The 20,769-nt window shown below is 43.3% G+C and overlaps 1 protein-coding gene across 2 annotated transcripts; it reads right to left on the bottom strand.

The window, feature by feature from the left end:
• Positions 1–262: 262 nt before the first annotated feature.
• col1a1a (collagen, type I, alpha 1a) lies at positions 263–20,739 on the bottom strand. Of its 2 annotated transcripts, XM_076996865.1 has the most exons (51): positions 20,519–20,739; positions 18,754–18,945; positions 18,318–18,340; positions 18,155–18,190; positions 17,361–17,453; positions 16,505–16,573; positions 15,835–15,879; positions 15,619–15,672; positions 15,191–15,244; positions 14,774–14,827; positions 14,596–14,649; positions 14,454–14,507; positions 14,315–14,359; positions 14,103–14,156; positions 13,685–13,729; positions 13,489–13,542; positions 12,840–12,938; positions 12,704–12,748; positions 12,506–12,604; positions 12,270–12,323; positions 12,021–12,128; positions 11,632–11,685; positions 11,378–11,476; positions 11,036–11,089; positions 10,590–10,688; positions 10,361–10,414; positions 10,179–10,232; positions 9,813–9,866; positions 9,663–9,716; positions 9,228–9,272; positions 9,004–9,102; positions 8,625–8,732; positions 7,115–7,222; positions 6,948–7,001; positions 6,650–6,703; positions 6,282–6,389; positions 5,981–6,034; positions 5,820–5,873; positions 5,522–5,683; positions 5,207–5,314; positions 4,737–4,844; positions 4,551–4,604; positions 4,297–4,404; positions 4,142–4,195; positions 3,650–3,757; positions 3,402–3,455; positions 3,155–3,262; positions 2,776–3,055; positions 2,417–2,607; positions 2,066–2,308; positions 263–1,696 (listed from the first exon to the last, which is right to left on the bottom strand). In XM_076996865.1, the coding sequence occupies exons 1-51, from the start codon at positions 20,598–20,600 to the stop codon at positions 1,550–1,552; spliced, it is 4,344 nt and encodes a 1,447-aa protein (XP_076852980.1). In that variant the 5' UTR covers positions 20,601–20,739; the 3' UTR covers positions 263–1,549. The 2 variants fall into 2 exon arrangements, with proteins under 2 accessions (XP_076852980.1, XP_076852981.1); XM_076996866.1 differs by lacking the exon at positions 18,754–18,945.
• Between the last annotated feature and the right edge of the window lie 30 nt (positions 20,740–20,769).

Genomic DNA, 20,769 nt, shown 5'->3' with positions numbered 1-20,769 from the left:
TGCGCAAACCTGCAGGGGAGGAACGGTAAGCATATCCTGTGCTAATCTTCAAAAAACCTTTACACAAGATTACGGTCTGTGAATGACCGCTGTACACTTCAAAACTTGCATACATATTTAAAAAAAACAATTGTTTGACAGACATTTCTGATATTTCCTTTAATCTTCCTTTCAGTCACAACAACTGTAACAGGTGCAAGCTGTGCTTCATTCAAGTCCATTGGGGCAAACAGGGATGAGTCAAGATCACTTCTGACAAACATAAGGTCGACCACTTGACATGCTTTATTTCAGCACTCAAAATAATTAAAAACATCTCAAATTATTATACATATACAAAATAGGTACAGATCCTCTTGTTTTATCCCCTTATTGTGTGTCTGCTTCTCTCTACTTTGGGGGGGATTCTCTATTTCTCTTGCTATCATCTTTTCCAAACCCTTGGGCAAAAAAAGACAAAAAACGAAAGAAAAAAGTCTGATAAAGTCTGAAGTAGGGGCACTGCAAATAACCACTGAAGAACATTTTGGGGCATTTCTTGAAAACAAACCAAAAGACAACAACCAAAAAGTGTCAAAAGGTGCTGGAAAATAAAATAATAAAATAAAATAAAAATAAAAAGATCAGACTCCACCTGCTTATTTCTACACTTAAAAAGACTATGTGCATCAAAACCTGTTATTCCCCAAAGGGCTGCTGCAAAGACTGCAGCAAAACACTTTTCAGCAAGAGAGGCATCTGTTAGAACTGGACAGCAAGAGAATATGGCTGTTAGCACCAAAGGCCCAGTAAGCATGAATGACAAACAATACATAGCTTTTTTTCTTTTAAAAAAAGCACAACTCCAAAACACATCCCGCTAACAGGACCTCATGAAATAGCACCTTTTGCAGCTGTTACTTGCTAGTTTATACTTCTGCCGTCTAAAATCCTAACCTGGTGTTGGTCAACAATGGACAACAATGTAGGTTACTTTTCTGAGGTAGCCGTAAGATATCGAAATTAAGTCGAACCCCTGTCTCTTATTAGTTCAGATGTTTCTGCGACAGTTGGAAAAGGAACAATGGTGTTTCATGCTGGTCGGTCACTTGTTCTGATGGGTAGAACACAAAGACACTTAAATGTCATTTTACAGATTTATTTAACACCCGAACATGGTACAAAGCATTTGGTTTCTCTTTTCATTGTCCTTCCGCAGTGGTAAAAAAGTCACCTGTTTCTGTGATGTTTTTATATGTTTTCCTTTTTTTTTAGTCCAGGGGGATTTTATGCTTTAGAAGTATATATTATTTTCTTGTTGCCAGTGAAACAAATGAGTCTTCTAAAGTATCCTCCATGTAGGTGATGGTAAAATAGTGGTCCCAAAAAAAGTTTTATAACACACAACCACTGTCTTCTGAAGTGCAGTTCTAAGCAAGTGGACCATTTGGACAGCCAAATCGAAGTCTAGGGTTTTTTTTTTAATGCATAGAAAAGATTTTTAGAGAGATGACTGCTAGAAAAACACACACACAAAACACACAAACAATTTCAAGTCCAGATTTCTTTTTTACAAGAAGCAGACAGGGCCAACTTCAATGCCAAATTCCTGATCAGGTGCACCAACATCCATAGGAGCGATGTCAATAATCGGCAGCCGAGATGTTTTCGTTGTTTTGTAGTCGATGACTGTCTTGCCCCATGCACCAGTGTGCGACTATAAGGATTAAACAAAAAAAGGTCAAATCAGTGACAATGGAAACAATATCAAATTGTCAAATTGCCACTTTTCAAGATGCTGTCTTGTATATGCAGTTTTGTTTGTCAAGAAGACCAGCACATTTAAGCATTTACAAGTAAAACCTTCTTAATGCTTTTTGTACTTTTAAATGACTTTGTAATTCCTGTCAGTTTAAGTTGGTCAGCTATCACTAATCATACGCCATGAGTTTCACTGTGCTGATGTGAACACAGTCCTTCAGATTTATATTGGAACCCATCACCAGATGTGTATTAGAACACATGTATATATCCGATCTAGATCATAAACAGCCGAGCGCTGTCAGTAAAGTGAGCGAGGACTCACCGTGCAGCCATCTTCAGTGACGCTGTATGTGAAGCGGCTGTTGCCTTCTGCTCTGATCTCGATCTCATTGGAGCCCTGCAGCAGCAGAGCCTTCTTAAGGTTGCCTGTGGCCTGGTCCATGTAGGCAATGCTGTTCTTGCAGTGGTATGTGATGTTCTGGGAGGACTCGGTGGACATGAGACGCAGGAAGGTGAGTTGGATGTTGACATCCTCGACCTTGGAACCCTCGCCTCCATACTCGAACTGAAGGGCAGAGGAGGGAGAGTCAAAACGTGAGGGAGGAACACACTTTAGTGCTCACTTCTGGGTTAGTAGTGTTTGAGTCAATGCACAGGTGAAGAGAGTGCTCACCTGGAAGCCATCGGTCATGGCCTCACCGAACCACACATGCTTCTTCTCCTTGATGTTCTTGCTTGTGTACCAGTTCTTCTTGGGAATATCAGCCTGTGTTGGGTAGACACAGGTCTCCCCAGTCTCCATGTTGCAGTAGACCTTGATGGAATCCTGGTTGCAGCCCTGGTCAGGGTCAATCCAGTACTCACCTATTTGTAAACAACAGAAGTACTAATATAACTATTGAGTGTTTAACACAAATAACCAGATTTCTTTCATCTCCAACGTGTGCGATTTTCATTCAACAACGATGAGGTACAAGGAACTCTGAAAACCAAGTATGTATTTAAACGTTAAATACAATGCAGTTTACATACCGCTCTTCCAGTCAGGATGGCACATCTTCAGGTCACGGCAGGTGCGTGCGGGGTTCTTCTTGGTGCCATCAGGGCTGCGGATGCTTTCGATCTGCTGGCTCAGGGACTTGAGTGTGGTGTCAACCTCCAGGTCACGGTCGCGCATCACATTGGCATCATCGGCGCGGAAGTGACGGAAAGGATCAGGGGCCTTCTCCTGGGGTGCAGCAATGAAGCCAATGTCAAATCCGCCTCCAGAGGGTCCAGGGGGTCCGGGAGGTCCAGGTGGTCCAGGAGGTCCCTAAAACCAAAGGATGACAGAAAACAGGAGTGTCAAGTGGATTTCAGATGCATGAAACTTGAAGGCTTGCAACTTGAAGGTAAAAAGAGAGCATCTCACAGAAGGTCCAATTTCACCAGTGCGACCACGAGGTCCAGGGGGTCCAATGGGTCCAGGAAGTCCGCTCATGCCATCCTTACCAGCAGATCCAGCAGATCCAGCAGGTCCCTAATATTATAGAAAATAAACTATGAACATTGCAAAACACAAGTATTCAAAGAAGAGGATAATATCAGTGCAAATTCTTGGTGAAGTTTCTTACCTACTACCTATAAAAAGGTGAAGGAATTAAATAGAAATTACTCACTCTAGGTCCAGCGGGGCCAGAAGATCCAGCAGGTCCGGCCTCACCAGAAGGTCCCTATAGTAAAAATGAAGCGAATTATGAGAGCCCTTCATTTTGCAAGGTCTTGGCTGGTATAGTCAGGTAGCACATATTCTGTTAACTTCTTACTTTGTACTTTCAGGCATGCAAGCACATTCAAGACTATAACTAGCATCATATATTGCTTGACAGGTGGTGCATTTTCAACAGGCAAATCGGGAGCCACTTACAGGAGGTCCAGGGGGTCCTTGCATTCCAGTGAATCCTCTGTGTCCCTTCATGCCTCTCTCACCAGCCTCTCCAGTCTCACCCTTGTCTCCACGGGCTCCAGCAGGTCCCTGCACAAGGAAATTAGTTCTAAGCCTGTGGTCTCATTGATATTTCTTAGGTATGACACTGGTAAAGGTGTTCATGTAGTGGGTTTTTGCCTGGTCACACAAACATAGATTTAATTGCTGGACTAGCAAAAGTAAATAAATTATGTTCAAGCCATTGTTGTATGTGTGATAGGTCAAATTCACTTGTGGACTTGTGTTTGTTTATAAACTGTAATGTGGCAGCTCAGTAATTTTTTGCTTGCATAAATGTTTTAGCAAAAAATCCAGACTTTGCTTAGATCCTCCAGCGTTTGGTTTTGCTGCAGGTAGGTTGTCAAGTACAATGTATGCCCCAGCTGGGCTTTAACCGGTCAGACAATAACAAAATTATTAAAACGAGCTTACAGCAGGCCCACGGGGTCCAGCAGGTCCAGCGGCACCAGCAGGTCCAGAGGGACCCTAAGAGAGTAAAGAAACAAACAACGCTGAGTAAAATCAATTTGGGAGATTTTCATGACATGAGAACTGGAGTTGCCATCTGCTTTGGAATGAACACTCACACTCTCTCCACGATCGCCAGTCTTTCCAGCAGGGCCAATTGGACCAGGAGCACCAGGGGGTCCAGGGGCACCAGGTGCACCTGCAGCACCAGTCTCACCACGGTCGCCCTGTAGAACAGAGAGACGATTTGGTCAAAAATCACTGGAAACAAATACAGTGGTTTTGCTGAATTACTGAAGACAGCGCTGGGAGATGCTGCTACTGCATGTGTTGAGGTGGACCAAGAAGGCAGGATGTGATGAGTTCATCTCACCTTAGCACCAGCAGCACCATCACGGCCAGCAGAACCCTCGTTACCAGGAGTTCCCTGTGAGGAAAACCTTCAGCGGTTATGTCTGTTCTATCTTTGTGGACCAAATCAAATCTTGAAGACAGTGTGATGTTCAGTCATTCTCTGAAACAGGTGAGCAAGTGTGGATGCACAGGTGAATGTCCTTACCTCACGACCAGGCTCGCCAGGAGGTCCACCCAGTCCAGGAGGTCCCATGGGTCCAGGAGGTCCACGCTCGCCAGAGGGGCCACCAGGTCCCTGCTTGCCAGGCTCTCCCTAGAAGATCAAGAACATTTGGCTAGATTATTGATCAAGCTGATCAATTCCACAATATATACACTATCTGGAGAAGCATCTATATTCTAGTATCTATATGGCATCTAAATAAATGATTATTATTTTATTAGATTAGCATAGCAAAGTACAAGAGTCAAGTCAGCAAAATACAGTTAAAGTATAATCATAAATTGCAAATGTGGACGTGTAATGCAATTTAGAGGGACATCTGTGACCTAAATTTGTCATGTGAGTACAACATGCATGTTTTTTTTTGTCAGTGGGCTTGACTAGGTGAAAAAATTGAAATTCGATCAGCTCTGTAGGTATGTCTGGACATTTGAGTTACTTGGAACACTCACAGATGGTCCAGAGAGACCAGGGAATCCACGCTCACCCCTCTGACCAGGAAGACCAACGATACCACGCTGTCCAGCAATACCTTGAGGTCCGGGGATACCCGAGGGTCCCTGCAATGGAAAAAACATGCTAAAAACATGCTGAAGACAAGGTTCTTGACATTGTGTTTATTTCTTGGCTTTATTTTTTGGATCCAAAAAATATGCTATTTGTTGGATTCAAGGAATCACTTGAGCATTTTGTATGGCTAAGATTCAAAGAGAGCCTGAAATTCAAAGAGACTCGTGGTGTTGTTCATGACCACATGTGAGACTTACGGTGGAACCTTCAGCTCCAGGATTTCCCTTCTCACCAGGTGGACCAGGAGGGCCAGAGGCACCAATCTCACCAGGGCGACCAGCAGGTCCAGTCTCACCACGGACACCCTTTGCACCTTCCTTTCCGGCAGGTCCAGGAGGTCCAGGGGGGCCGGAGTTACCCTACGAGCAACAAAGCAGAAGTGAAATATCAGTCGATTGATGAGCTACGCAGTCATGACTGAAGGTTCTCACAGAATGTTTTGAACATCGTATCCAGTTAAACAAATTTGATTTGGAGCTGTAATGAAGAACTTACAGCGGGGCCAGGAGGTCCAACTCTGCCTGCAGCACCAGGGAAACCAGTAGCGCCCTTAACAGAAGAACAAGAGATTTGATTTGTCAAAACATAGTGTCTGCAGCGATGATGACACATCTGGATGTAATTACTATATCTAGAAATTCAGAAACGATACTCACAGGTGGACCAGCAGCACCACGAGCACCCTTGGGTCCAGTAGAACCAACAGGGCCCTGTAGGAGAGGTTGCAACATTTGTTGTATTTAAAATTCATAGGGACCATTCAGTCTCCATTTTTGTAGTTGTGCCATTATTAAACAATAGAAGCTATGTGGTCAGTGTATTCAGAGTAATGTCTAATAGATACATATTTTTAATGTTTAAGATAAAAATGAACCAAACCGAAGACTTCAGTACAGCATCATTTCTTCATCTGTATACTGCGGAATGTGCTTGAGCCAGGCTGGCTGTCGTGTTTACCTGAGGCCCAGGGGCTCCAGTAGCTCCAGCAGGTCCAGGGGTACCAGCATCACCCTTAGCACCGGTATCTCCAGGCTCTCCCTTAGCACCAGGCTGACCATCAGCACCCTATAAAAGAACACAGTGTTGATTAGCCAGCTTGCTAACACACCATCGTACTATGCCAGTTATCTTGGGGGCATAAACTGTATCCCACTGACTTTTTGTTTGGTTTTTAATTTAACAGTGACTGTATAAAGCCGGTGCAATTATGGATCACAGATTGTATTTTATTCTGGTATGATTACTTTGACATTACATTTCTAGGAAAATGTGTGTGTGTGTGTGTGTGTGTGTGGGTGGGTGGGTGAACTTATGCAGGTACTCACAGGTGGTCCAGCAAATCCAGCGGGTCCTGGGGCACCATTCTCACCACGCTCACCCTAAAAGTGCACATATTGGTCATTCACAGGATCTAAGACAGGAAAACTTGCTTCTTGACTAGGCAGACAGTGGAAATTTCAGTTTTTCCTATGGGATAATACGTCTATCATCAATGTATGTTATTTAGAGAATAAGTACACTAATCCATGTGTGTGCAGTGCATATATTTCTTTAAGGAAGCAATGGTAATGCTTGATCCCTGTCCAATGTGTGTGTGTGTTAAATGTTGGGAGAAGAACTTACAGGGGGTCCACGGGCTCCAGTAGGTCCAAGAGGGCCAGCAGCACCAGGCTCTCCCTTGGTAAAAGACAGAACAAATACAGTTGGCCTCAAAGAAGTGTGATGTTTCAGTAATAAGCAATAATGCATGATGGATAGAGGCACTGAAGCAAGAGCAAAAAGAGACCTACCTTATCACCCTGAGCACCAGCTGGTCCAGGAGGTCCAATAGGTCCAGTCATACCACGGATGCCATCCTTACCATGGGCACCTTCAGCGCCCTTTGCACCTTGGTCACCCTATGAGGAAGGAAAACATGACATCAGCTTGAACCTGCATGTTGATGGTATGCCAAAAAATGGATGATCATAACATGATTCATCAAAAATGCAATCCTCAAAAACCTGTTGTTCAGGGTGTATGAAGCACAGCATCCTTATTTGAGAACATTTGCAATTTGGGTTTAATGTGGACCATCCTTGTTCTCAAGAGGTCAAACATTAACATGGACATGAACAGAAATGCATGACTCTATGTTGATGACAGATGACAGTACTCATATATCTATATAATGATTTTAGTGATTTATCAATAAACAAATTGGCAAAGATGTGCCTTTCTCAAAGATGTGCCTTATTGTTTGCCTACTTGTTTTAAAAATCAGACTTCAGGTTCACTACAAACAGCATTAATAATGACGGCATTTTATTTATGAATATATTATATAGTATTTTTACTTCTTAGTCTTTTCAAATACTAAATACTCTGGGCCACATGAAAACCTGCTTGACTGTACTGGCACAGCAGGCCACTCCCAGAGCACAGGGGACACGCCCACTCACTGACACACCTCCACAGTGCCACTCCCCCATTCTCCGTCACTCACATACCGACACGCCCCTCATTACCACCTGCACCTGTTGTTCATTTACGTTCTTCCTTAAATACTCACAGGTCCTGCTGTTCAGTGCTGTGTATTCTTGAGCCTGCCCTGAGAGAGAGCCAGTCTACTACACGCCCTGAATGCATCTTTTAAGGACTCTCTTTTCTTTGCTAAAGTTTCTGACTATTTAGCGATTACATGCCTTGAGCCGTTATTACAGCGGCTATTGCTCCATGCTGTTTGCTGGTAGCTGTTTGCTGCTTGTTGTTTTCTGTCGTTATGGGACATTAAATATCTAACAGCTCCCATCTCGTCTCCATGTCACATGTAGTAAACACTTTGATAATCCACCACATTTTATAAATGATCTAATCCATTTTGCCACAACTTTATTACCAGTATTAGATTATGGTATTAATTTTGCTACTGTTTATTGCCATCCGCTATTAAAAGGCAATCAATCTGGTTTGTCCTTTATATCAATCAATCAATCAATCAAATTTTATTTATATAGCGCTTTTTACAACAGTTTACATCATTATACATCATAATATCACTGATCTGGGAGTTGACAATATTATAGTAATATTTTATACTGCATTATGGGTAGATGAAGTTATAATCCACTACAAGTGGAACAATAAAAGTTTTTATTCAAGTATTGGGAATCCTACATATCATATAATCCTAAACCATTAGGAATGCCTTTACCAGCAAAACCATCACTGGGAAAATGATGCATGATTACTGAGTGTGCTGCTGAAATAAAAAAATCTGTTTGTGAAAGCTGAATGAAATGCGTTGCTGGTGGAACTCACTCTGTCACCCTTGAGACCTGGAAGGCCAGCAGCTCCACGCTCACCAGGCATGCCCTGAAGACCAGGAGGGCCCTGGGCACCGGGAGCACCCGCGGCTCCAGACTCACCCTGGACACCACCAGAAAAGAGTGTCGGCATTATTGTGCATTATTGTGGTCATGCTAACAACATATTCTGGAGTTGAATTAAAAGAGCAACTAGTTGCATGAGTGTCACAGATCTATTTGCTTTGATTTCACTTCCTGGCACTGTCAATAAAACTTGAATGAACTTGGTTTGATTGTGTTAAACTGTGTTAACCATGTTAAAAACAGAGCTGTGAATGTGGTTATATAGATGGCATTCATCTGCTCTCACACTGGGGTCATCAGTGACTTACCTTGGCACCATCATTACCAGCTGCACCAGGAGAACCACGGGGTCCTGCGGGACCAGCAATTCCAGGGGCACCTCGCTCACCAGGGAAACCTCTGTCACCCTGGGCAGAGAGGAGTGAGAGTGGCAGGGTGAAGATCGAGCCTTTGATTGTGATTAGTTTAGTGCTACACATTTTGGCGGTAGGGAATCCTGTGTTTTAAGCGGTTGAACGCTGTGGATACTCACTCTGGATCCAGCTGGGCCAGTAGGTCCAGCCTCACCAGGCAAACCCTGAAAGAGAAACGATTGTCTGATTTACTTCATGTTTTGTTGTACCGATGCTGACCACTGATTACCACCACTGCCATTTTCATGTCATTTTAATGTTGAGAAACACAGGCAGCTGGAGACCTGCTGTTCTGTCTTTCCTCACACACCAACGACCAAAAATATTAAAACATATTGCAATGGTCAAAAAGACAGCAGTTAATCAACTTGAAACACAACCTGTTCCTAAAAACACACGGGGCAATCCAGTCACGCAAATTGTTTAACTGATTTTACATATGCTAACCTACTTTGTAATGCTAATTGTCAGGTACCTCCGAACACAACTGCTCAGAGATAATCGTAGATCGACAGAGTTTGGATTCAAAAGGTTTCTCTAGGCTTGCGCCTCACCTGTTCGCCGGGCTTGCCGGACTCACCAGTGGCACCCTGAGGTCCGGGCAGTCCCTGTTACAGCAGGACAAAGCGATATGATAAGGTCATTGATCTTAGAAGTAGTCTTATTAAAGGAGACTTCCAAAGTCCTGTCTAGTGGACACTTACCTGGAATCCAGGAGGTCCAGCAGGTCCTTGCTCACCTCTCTCACCAGAAGGTCCCTACAGACAAAAGGAAGAAGATTATGGCAAATAATAGGCTGAAGGTATATGAAGGAAGTGACATATAGTGATATATATTAGATTCAGTGACACTGGCCATGTACTGCATCTATATCAGAAGTAGTGGGATTAATAGTTATGTGCAAGTTTGTATAAGGTTCATAGGATCTAGACTCCAAGACTGAAGGGCAAGTAATATGTTTATTATTAGCTACAATGAAACATTTGATGTGGAGAAGTCAGAGTTCAGTTCTATTAGGTATTAAGACTGATATTGAACATGATGATGAGGGCAGTGTGGGAGATACTCACAGCAGGGCCAGGGGCACCAGGTGCACCCACATCACCATCTTTTCCAGGAGCACCCTGCCCATGTGAACAGACACATATTATGGCTCACTCTGAGCAGGATTAAAGAGACATAGCAAGAAAAACATTACTGCACGTTGCAAAAGTGTCTGTGTTGTCAGCTTGAAAATCAGGGATATACTCACAGTAAGACCAAGAGCTCCCATCACACCTCTCTCACCAGGCTTGCCTGCCTCACCCTGCAGGAAAACGTCATCTTTTATTCATTTATCATCAATGAGTTATATGTTTTAATCTTTATTATGTACTGATTTAACACTGGTCATCATCTGTTCTTAAAATTGACTTATCCTAATGTATCACATCGGAGGTTTTTCACTGGACAAAGTATGGTGATGAAGAGAGAATTCTTACAGCAGCACCCTTGGGTCCGGGGAATCCCATGACACCAGGCTGACCTCTGGCACCAACAGGGCCTGGGGGTCCAGGGCGGCCATCTTGTCCAGCAGGACCCTACCAGAAACATAGGAAAGACATCCAGTGTCTTGCTTATTATGGGATTAAAGTTCATATTCATTACAGACATCTAAGCAATCCAGCAACATATATTTCTGCTTTAACTCTTTCTGTGCCATCTAATCAGCTGGTCACTCTTTTAATATCATTCTCAAGTTGTTAATAGCACTATTGGCTATCAAATATAGAGATTTACTCCAAGATGATTTCTCTATTTCCACTTATGTAAAATGTGTACGTTGCATAACTGAATTAAATGGGCAGTGAGCCCCATTTGGAGAGTTGGATATACGTTAATGCTGATCATTTGCACCTAATGGAGGTCTAAGGTAGTGGATACGTACAGAGGGTCCAGTTTTTCCATCAGGGCCAGGACTGCCAGGGCTACCAGTCATTCCCTGCAGTGAAAAGAGGGTATAAAAGGTCAGACAGGGTCAAGAAATGCTTGAGCCAATATAAGCTACAACAGATAAGCAAATTAAAAGACTCCAGCAACATACAATGTATGAATTGCTTATGAATAAATAGCAATGTCTTGGTCATCTTGTTTACATTAATTATAGTGCTCCAGGCAGCCATCTTGAATGCCCAAGCTCCAAATGACAAGGTGCTCTGTGAGTGTTCAATGTGTTTGTTTCTGTTTCTGTGTGGCAGGACACAAAGAGAAGACTCATGTGATTTCTCACCTTTGACCCGGGCATGCCAGGTTCACCGTTGCGGCCAGGCTCACCAGTGGCGCCCTTGGGTCCAACAGCTCCAGGGCCTCCGCGCTCACCAGGGACACCCTATCACAAAGGCCAAGTGGGTGTGACATGAGAACTAACCGTCATCAGGTCAACAAGATTAGTTCTACAATGTTAGGAATGGGCTCAGGACAGCAGGCTTGACACTCACCCAAACAAACCGAAATGATCTGAAATATTTGAAACGGCAGACTCACCTTGGGTCCTGCACCTCCATCAGCACCAGGGAAACCACGAGCACCAGGAGCACCCTATAAGAGGACAGGTGGAGCAAGGTTATACCTACATCCACACCTACATCCACATCTACATTCAGTTGTGTCCCATAGCTTCGGGTGTATTGGTGTGCAGTGTGTGCTTACATGACTGCTTACTGTCTGAACTAAAAAATGACTGAATAGTGCAGCTACATACAGAACCAGTGAAAACCAGTAAACATTCAAATAAAATGATATCAGGGATGACAGCAAGCTGCCGTGGCATCACTGTGGCACTATCCGTCTCAGGGCAGGGAAATCACAACAGCACTAAATGGCCCACCGAACTCAATGATGGGAAAGGAGAGTGCAGTAATCAGGGTACGTACACGCTCGCCAGGGGGTCCACGTCCACCTGCAGCACCGGGCTCTCCACGCGCACCTCTCTTGCCCTCTTCACCAGGGGGGCCAGGGGGTCCCTGAACTCCAGGTACACCCTAGATAATCAGAGGAAGGTGAGATGGTCACTCGCACTGTCTGGCATTGAGGATAGAGAACACCGATTCCACTTCTTTGGCAGCAAAACAGGCAAGCAGTTTTATTAGGACTGTAAATGGAGTTGATAATGATGTACTTACAGCCTCTCCTTTGGCACCAGACTCTCCCTTAGGTCCATTAGCACCAGCCTCACCCTTTGACACAAGAAACAAAAAAAATGAATTCCTTTGAGGTGACCAAATGGCTACCCAGATGACAGGACCATCAATACTTCATCATAATCTTGCTTATTTTCTTCATTTTACAAGTCCAGAAAAAAAAGTTCCAAAAAAAATATTTTTGGATAAAAAAGTATTTTAAAAATAAAAGTACTTACAGTGTTACCCTTAGGACCAGGGGCACCAGGAGTACCAGCAGCCCCAGGAGGACCACGGGGTCCAGGGAAGCCTGGAGCACCAGCAATACCAGGAGCACCCTGCAGAGGGCAGAAGAGGGTCAGCACTGGATACCTTTGCTGGTTCTAAGGAATTGCAAATGTACACTACTAAAAAAATATTACTAAGATCAAACTTACAGGGGCGCCCTTAAGGCCAGGAGTGCCATCAGCGCCATTGTTACCCTGGAGTAGAAGAACAAAATACACAGGTCATCAAGATGTTTCAGCTTCCCCGAAAAGTCATCTTTCATTAAAAAAAAGATCTTCCACTCACAGCGGGTCCAGCAGCACCAGCAGGTCCAGGGTTACCAGGCTCACCACGAGATCCTTGAGGTCCCTCACCACCACGGGCTCCCTGAGGACCAACCTCTCCCTAAAGTGAAGAAAACAGCAATATGATGTCAGTGATATTTACTGAGGACAGAATGGCTATGTCATGACCAAATGCTTAGGCCAAAAACCCAAACTACAGCGAGGACCCACTGATATTAACGCTATCTGTACATTGTGACCGTAGTATATCACAATGAAATAAAAAGTGAACCTCGGACAAGTACACTGTGAGACAAACACTTATAACAGACCTTAACTAAACAAAAAGTAATAAAACAAATAAATAAATAATTATATTATTATTATATTGTGAATTTATAAATATTTCTTAAATCTACATAATTTTATGTAAATATATACAAATATATATATATATATATATATATATATATATATATATATATATATATATATATATATATATATATATAAATGTATTGTTGTAAAGTGACTCTGACTGTGAGAATGGCGCTATATAAATGAATCATTTTATTACTGTTTATTAAGTACATGATAGTTTGTTCAGAAAAATTGACCCTAAATTGACCTCTTCACCTTCACATAAGCCCAGCGTGACAGAAGAATCGTACCTTAGCTCCAGGGCCACCAGGGAAGCCAGGAGGACCGGCGGGGCCAGTTGGGCCCTATAAAACACAGGGGTGGAAAACTGTGTTCAGCCACACACAGATCTCGTCCCATACGACACACGACTGAAGGAAGGCCGAAATAATCAGCGTTAACGACGAGACATAATGAGACGTCGTCTAAGACAGTGTGGACACTCACAGGAGGACCAGCAGCTCCGGCAGCACCGTCATTACCACGAGCACCCTGAGGAACAAAGCAAAGGAGCAAAGGTCACGGAGGGTCGAGGTCCAGAATGCCATGAGATTCACACCTCACCAGGACAAATCACCAATCCTAGATGGGCTTCAAGGCCTATAGTGCCTAGGGATATTTGCTCTAACCATACACAACTCCACCTGCCTATTTGATTGAGTCCATTAGATTAAAAACAATAAACAATCAAATGCATAATGTGTGAAATCAGGTGTTGTGATGCACGACTGGACCAGAACTCTCCTGCACTCTTCAGTGGAGTAACCTCAGTTACCTCAGACCGCAGGGATTACAGAGACGCTTATGCATGTGCATGTGCGGTCGGGTTCATGCTGAGCACGGGGGATGATGGACCTTTACTTACAGCGGCGCCTGGGGGACCAGCACGGCCTCTCTCGCCAGGCAGACCACGAGGACCCTGGGAAAGAGAGAGAGAGAGAGAGAGAGAGAGAGAGTGTCAGCATGTGGTATCAACATGGCAACCATCATTACTCCTTCTTTCCTAATTCCTCATATCTTCTTGCATTTCTATCTGATGCAGTTTTAGAATATTCTAGAAAGCCAGGTAACACCTACCATAGCGCCAGGAACTCCATTCTCTCCAGATGCACCAGCCTCTCCCTGTGAAACAAATCCGGAAGTTATTAAAGCAGTGTGCGATGAAAATCGCCATTTCTAAAACAAGTGTGATGAAAATGTAGAGATTGACACTGACCTTAGGTCCAGCAGGGCCGGCGTCTCCCTTAGCTCCATCTAGACCACTGAAGCCCTGTAATAGAGAAGGAAATGAGAGATCTGGAATGAATCTGGCATCACCTAAGCCAATGAAAGGCCTTTCCACTGGCATGATCACTCACTCTGTGTCCCTTGATGCCAGGAAGTCCAGGGGTTCCAGGGAAGCCACGAGCGCCCTGTAGAAGGAGCGAGAGGTAAGGAGAAGAATCTACATTGGAAGGCCATCACACAGGTGTATGTAAGGTGGCACCGTTTCACTGTGCTATTCTGAAGAATGAGGTTAGATGCAAGGACACCCACCTGAGGGCCAGAGGGTCCACGCTCACCTGGGCGACCAGGCTTACCTGACTCCCCCTACAGAAGAGACAGAGGCACAGAGAAAGGTTAAAGGTTAAAGACAGAACCATGAAAGAACCATGACTGTTCTGCAAAGGAACACACCTAATTAACGATGTTGAAAGCAGAAATACATTTTGCAGTTTAGACTGACTGTGACCGTGTAAAATCTCAGCTGAACTATCATTATCTCACCTTGCATTTCTATCAATGCATCACATTTTTAAACTGTAGTCATCAGTAGTGATGTCATTCTAAACGTGAATTAAGAAAACTCAGCAGGGTCAGATAGCTGGAGATGTCCATGTAAAACAGATATTCATGAGGTTATATTTCTTTGGAGAGTGGAACTGCAGATCTTAAATTATCTTGACTACTCACATCTTCTCCATTCTTTCCAGGAGGACCAGCAGGACCACGGGGGCCCATGGAACCCTACAGAAACCAAACAGGAGAATCCAGGTTAGCCATTTGTGTGTGTGTGTGTGTGTGTGTGTGTGTGTGTGTGTGTGTGTGTGTGTGTGTGTGTGTGTGTGTGTGTGTGTGTGTGTGTGGGTGGGTGTGTATGTGCTGTGTGTTTCCGATACATAAACTGGCAGCATAATTCAGAAAAGAACTCCATAGTTATGAGAACAGACTTTAAAGTTCATAAATTACTTTGAAAGAATTCTTACTCCATTTTGCCAACTCTCATAAAACAAATCACTTTTTTGACCTTTGTTAATCTCAGTTCAGTTGAGGAAATATGACTCTCTGAGAGGAGAGTCTGTGTATATGTTATTATTTGTTAGAGTGTTGAAGACACTTACAGGGGCACCAGCCTCACCAGGCTCACCAGGAGGGCCAGTGAATCCTTGGGGTCCCTGCGAGGGCAGAGATCAGCCGAAGATAAAAATCATGACCAAAGCATTGATTCATGGAAAAGAATATGAAGTTATCTTGTCAAATCAATTATCTTGATTTCTGCTATGCCTCTTAACCAAGAACACTGAGTGAAATCAATAAAAGAGGTAGAGAACACTTACAGATGTGCCTGGAGGTCCAGGGGGACCACGGGGGCCCATGGGTCCCTGTCAGGCAGGACAGAGAACAACAGTCAGTAATGACTTCCCCATCCACTATTCATAATGCATGGGGCAGTAAGATCATTTCACATTGTATAATCAAAGTCTAGTGTATGTGATAATCCAACAATGGATGTGTGAGAGTTATTTTGTGGGATTCTAAATCGGCTAATGCCAGATATACATGTAAATGTAAAAGGATCCTTCATGCTGCGTGAACATTTCTCTGTGATTATAGTGTAAACAGTAGTGTGGATTTGATGTTAAGGTCCAAAATGTTTCCAAACAGGAACAGGAAATGAAACAGGTGGTTCTAGACCAGTGGTGTCAAAGTTCCTGTAGGCCTCAGCACTGCATAGCTCAGTAAGCCCTCTACTTTAGCATAACTAAAACAGCTCATTATCAAAGCTTCCAGGCTAAGGTGGTGAGGATCCACACTAACTGTGGCTTTACGTGTACTTTAAAGAGCAAACGCATTTCATGAAATGGTCAGCACTTGTTTTGGCTAAATGCAAGTGTGTGAAAATGTGTATGTTTGTGTGCACGTGTGTGTGTGTGTGTGTGTGTGTGTGTGTGTGTGTGTGTGTGTGTGTGTGTCTGTGTGTGCGTGCATGTGTGTGTGTGTCCTTACCATGGGGCCTGGGATGGGCATACCACCAGACTTCTCATCGAAACCTCCAGACATCTGAGGAGCAAAGTTCTGTGGAGAAAGCAAAACAGAGCCATTTTTGTACTTGGAAAAAAAAAGATGAACATTAATGTCAAGCATGGGCGCAGATGGAAATTCTGAAGTGAGGGGGACCAATATTAATCTGGGGGGGACACGAAATCTAGATGCTAGATTTCGGATGGGGTCAATATAAATCTGGGGGGGACATGTCCCCCCCGTCCCCAGTGCCATCTGCGCCCCTGATGTCAAGCAACAGAATTGATAGAAGATGGGTCTGCTTAATGTCCCAAATAAAAACTAATTAATGCTATCAAATGCTACTACACAGGCAGGGAGAGAGAGACACTCTGAAGGTGAAGGAGTGTGATATTCTTGATGCATACATAAACAGGTCAAAAGGATCTCTTAAGTCTCACTGACATATGAGCAAAGCTGATGAGAGAGTAGTTTAGTGGTATTGAGATGCCTCTGAACAGCACATAGCTCAAGATTTAATGGATGTTTAATGTGGACATGGTCTGTCTGTGGCTCACTGTGGACAGACGCTGTCCACTCCACTGGTGCTGAAATGCTTCTGCACTCTACTGTCTAAGGTTCCATGAGTTTGCTGTGATGTAGGAATCTTGCCCCTCTGGATTTCTTTGGAGCCTGACATGATAATTTAGTGTTTCAATGGTAATGCATGGTATACCTGAACCATAAGGGTAGAAGCTGCTCTTCCCTATCTCTATCTCTCTCTCTTTCATGTTTGGTATTTTTCTTCTTCTCTCTCTCTCTTTCATTTTTTGTATTTTTCTTCTTCAGAAGAGCCACTTACTCCGCCAAGGCCAGGGGGTCCAGGGGGGCCTGGGGGCCCAGGATGTCCAGGCTGTCCAGGAATTCCATCGTTGCCGGGAGGACCGGGTAGACCCTGAGGGAGGAAGAGGGAAAAACTGTGAGTGTGTGAAAACATTAAGCTTTGGTAGAGAGGTGGCCCTGGTCTAAATGATGATGCATGCCACCAACTACTAAGTCAGGTCCCATGGTGCTTATTTATGCATTTACATATACATATACATTACACATATCAACCTCTATATCAGTTCATACCTATAGAAACCTTTAAAGTTTAATTATTTGGGCATTCAGCCTATTTACAATAGCTACACTGGAAAAATTCCTTTCCTAAAAGGTATTTAACCTTTATTCCATCAGTGCATAAACAATAAAAAAAAACTCCTTGATACCAAATTATATAAAAATGTATCCTACTTGAGAATCAGTGTTTTTTCAACAGTGAAATAATAATGTTTTAAGCAACATATTAAGGCAAATTAATAATTAATTAATTAATTAACATTCCAAGAGAAAGCCAGTTTTGCTGCTGAAAATGTACCTCTGCAGGTGACTGATATGAGGGCCTAGTAGGTGTTAGAACGCAAGCACGCTTCATTTGCCAGTAACTGCCCAAACACACGACCCTCCCCAAATCTACAGAGCACAGGCCTCTGTGGGCTTACTGAAGATGCAACCAAGAACTTCCTCTAACTGCACCAAGAACTGCCTATATAGAAACCATGGATCAATACAAAAATGACAACACCACTCGGGACGATGTAAGGAGAAGCTTACCCTGTCTCCCTTTGCGCCACGCTCACCTTTGGGTCCCTAGGAAACAATTGAGCAATATGAAAGAAAGAATATCAGTGTAGTTTTCTCCCTTAAGGAGCTTTATTCATTTTAATCCATAAAAAATGTTAATAAAATAATTGTAAAATAATAATAAAATCATTACCTCAACTCTGGGCTCTTGGTATTCTACAAAATTAAGAAAATGTAACAATTAAAATCATGGAAAAATCAAACAAATGTTCTTTTTCGAAATCACATAAAAAATATAGCCACAGTCAGTCCATTATATTTAATGACACAACAATTAACAGCATGTCTATAACCTTGCTCTCCAGTTACTCAAAGGGTCAAAGGTCAAAGGTTAGTCCTAAGTGTAATAGGTTACTGCACAAAATCTGGTATGGGAGGTCAGTGTTTATTCCAGTGAGGGAAGAACGAGATGAAAATACGAAATCTGGAAAATCTTAAATCCGGAGAAAACTGTTGACACTTTGGCTTATAGGCCTACATTTATCCAAACTCAAAATGTTGAGGTCCAAGCATTAAAAAAATGTCGGTCGTTGTGTAAATTCCCCACGGTAAAATCAAGGCCCGCGTACCGTCGTCGGGGCAAACGGGGCAGCACTCGTCGGGTGGGATCACGGGGTTGGCGCAGTCGCTCGTGTCCTCGCAGATAACCTCGTCACACATGACCGTGCCGCTGTCGCACACGCAGATCTGGCATGGCTCAGGTTTCCACACGTCCCTGTCATTGTAGACCTGGCCGTCCAACGTGCAGCTGCTGCCCGTGCCTGAAGGCGAAGCGGACAGGCGGAACAGTCTGATTTAACAGTCGGATATGCTAGAAGCACATTGTTCTTACTCCCTCGTTTGATCTCATTTCGGTTTATTATTTGATCGTAGCCTAATAAGTGCGATGTATCCGGCCTAAACAATTTTTATTATTGTTTATTATTGTTATTGTTGTTGTTGTTAGTAGTAGTGGTAGTAGCACTCCTAATAGAAATGTTAACAAATCGTCGGGCCTTCAACAGAAATGGGAAAAGTAGCGTAAGAATCAGTCTAAATTATTAGTTGTTTCGTTTAGCCTTCTACAACAAGTTTTAGCGACATATTGGGCTAAATTATATTGCCACGTGTTTTCAAGTAGCCATGACAAGGCTGATAATAAAATTATGTCTGAACGGCAAACCACAGAAGCTCGGGAAAGGAATAGTGAACAAATTGCATTTAAGCACACGGCCTCGTAACTGAAGAATGCTTCATTAATGATCTGTACGTGCCTCCAGGTGGCGCTGCAATACACAGTGTTGTGCTAGCAATAGAAGAGTTCGGAATAAATTGTGTCTTCAGTGCTTCAGTGTCTGCCATGAAATAATTAAAAACCGCAGGGATGACAATGACCTAAGATTGCCTTTGTAGAAGGCCTGCAAAGACTACACGTGTTTTAAATTATCATAAAAATAAAGAGGTGGGGTGGGGGGCTTTGGGGAATTTCAATAATGACCACTTGATGGCGCTGGAGCATTATGGTAATAGCCAACAAAACGCTTGCGATAGTGAGAAATATAAAAAAAATCTAATAAATCTATTTTCAATTTAAAAAGCATATTTAACTCAAAGCTTACTGAACTACTTCTGTTATTGGCCTGCTAATACGTGTAGCAGACCTCCTTTGGCGTTGGTTTGGACCTCTTTTCAACTAGGTAAGATGCTCCGTGTACCAGTCCAAAAATGAGATCATCTTTTTTCCAAAAGTATAACCCATCGTTTTGTTTATAAACATTACATGTCGTCAACTTAATAAATTATTCTGATGGGATTCACCTTAAGCTACATGTCGACATAATTAATTAAACTTCTGATATTTCTCGCCATAAGCCCGGGCAATGAATCATCTTAGAATGTAAATGTTAAGCCAAACACTGCAACTTATACGTAGCTCAGACGTATTTTGCCACATCTCTTTCCTGGCTCTTTGTCCATGATTCTGCAGCTGTTAAAACTTAGCTGCAGGGCATCTCATAGCGCGCAGGGAGGGGGCGGGGGTGTAGACGACAGTCGAAACCTGTGGCAACTTGCCTCCAAAGGCTCGCGCATGCAAGGGATAACTGAGTGCTAGTGCACTTTAGAACTGGAGCCGTATCTCCCTCACATTCAAATGGGAAAAGTCCACAACCACCGCATCAGTCACCATAAAAAAGAAGTAAAGACTGAACACACTGAATAACCTTCCTGGCCAAGAGAACACGCAGGTTTCCACTGATGGCTTTGCCTGTCGCATCCCGGGCACTGCGTTGTTCTTTTCCCATCAGTCACGCTACAAAAATCTCAAAAGTCAGCCTTTAGAAAACTCATACTTACGATCGTCCTCGCCTTGTCCCCTTGCCAAAAGCACTGTTGCGCTGAGCAACAGCGCCAGCCGAATATCCACAAAGCTGAACATGTCTAAATATTAGACATGTAGACTCTTTGAGGCGAGGGAAGTTATTTTTTTCCTTTAGACTCCAATCATACACAGTAGGGTCCGGTGTTCTGACTCCAATCCAGACCCCAGCAGAAACTCCCTACTGCCTAAGCGAACTTTTTACCCATGCTTTTATACTCCAAACTTT

Source organism: Brachyhypopomus gauderio, chromosome 2 (genome assembly GCF_052324685.1).
Source record: "Brachyhypopomus gauderio isolate BG-103 chromosome 2, BGAUD_0.2, whole genome shotgun sequence".
Lineage (NCBI taxonomy): Eukaryota > Metazoa > Chordata > Actinopteri > Gymnotiformes > Hypopomidae > Brachyhypopomus > Brachyhypopomus gauderio.
This window is presented reverse-complemented; position numbering and strand designations above follow the sequence as displayed.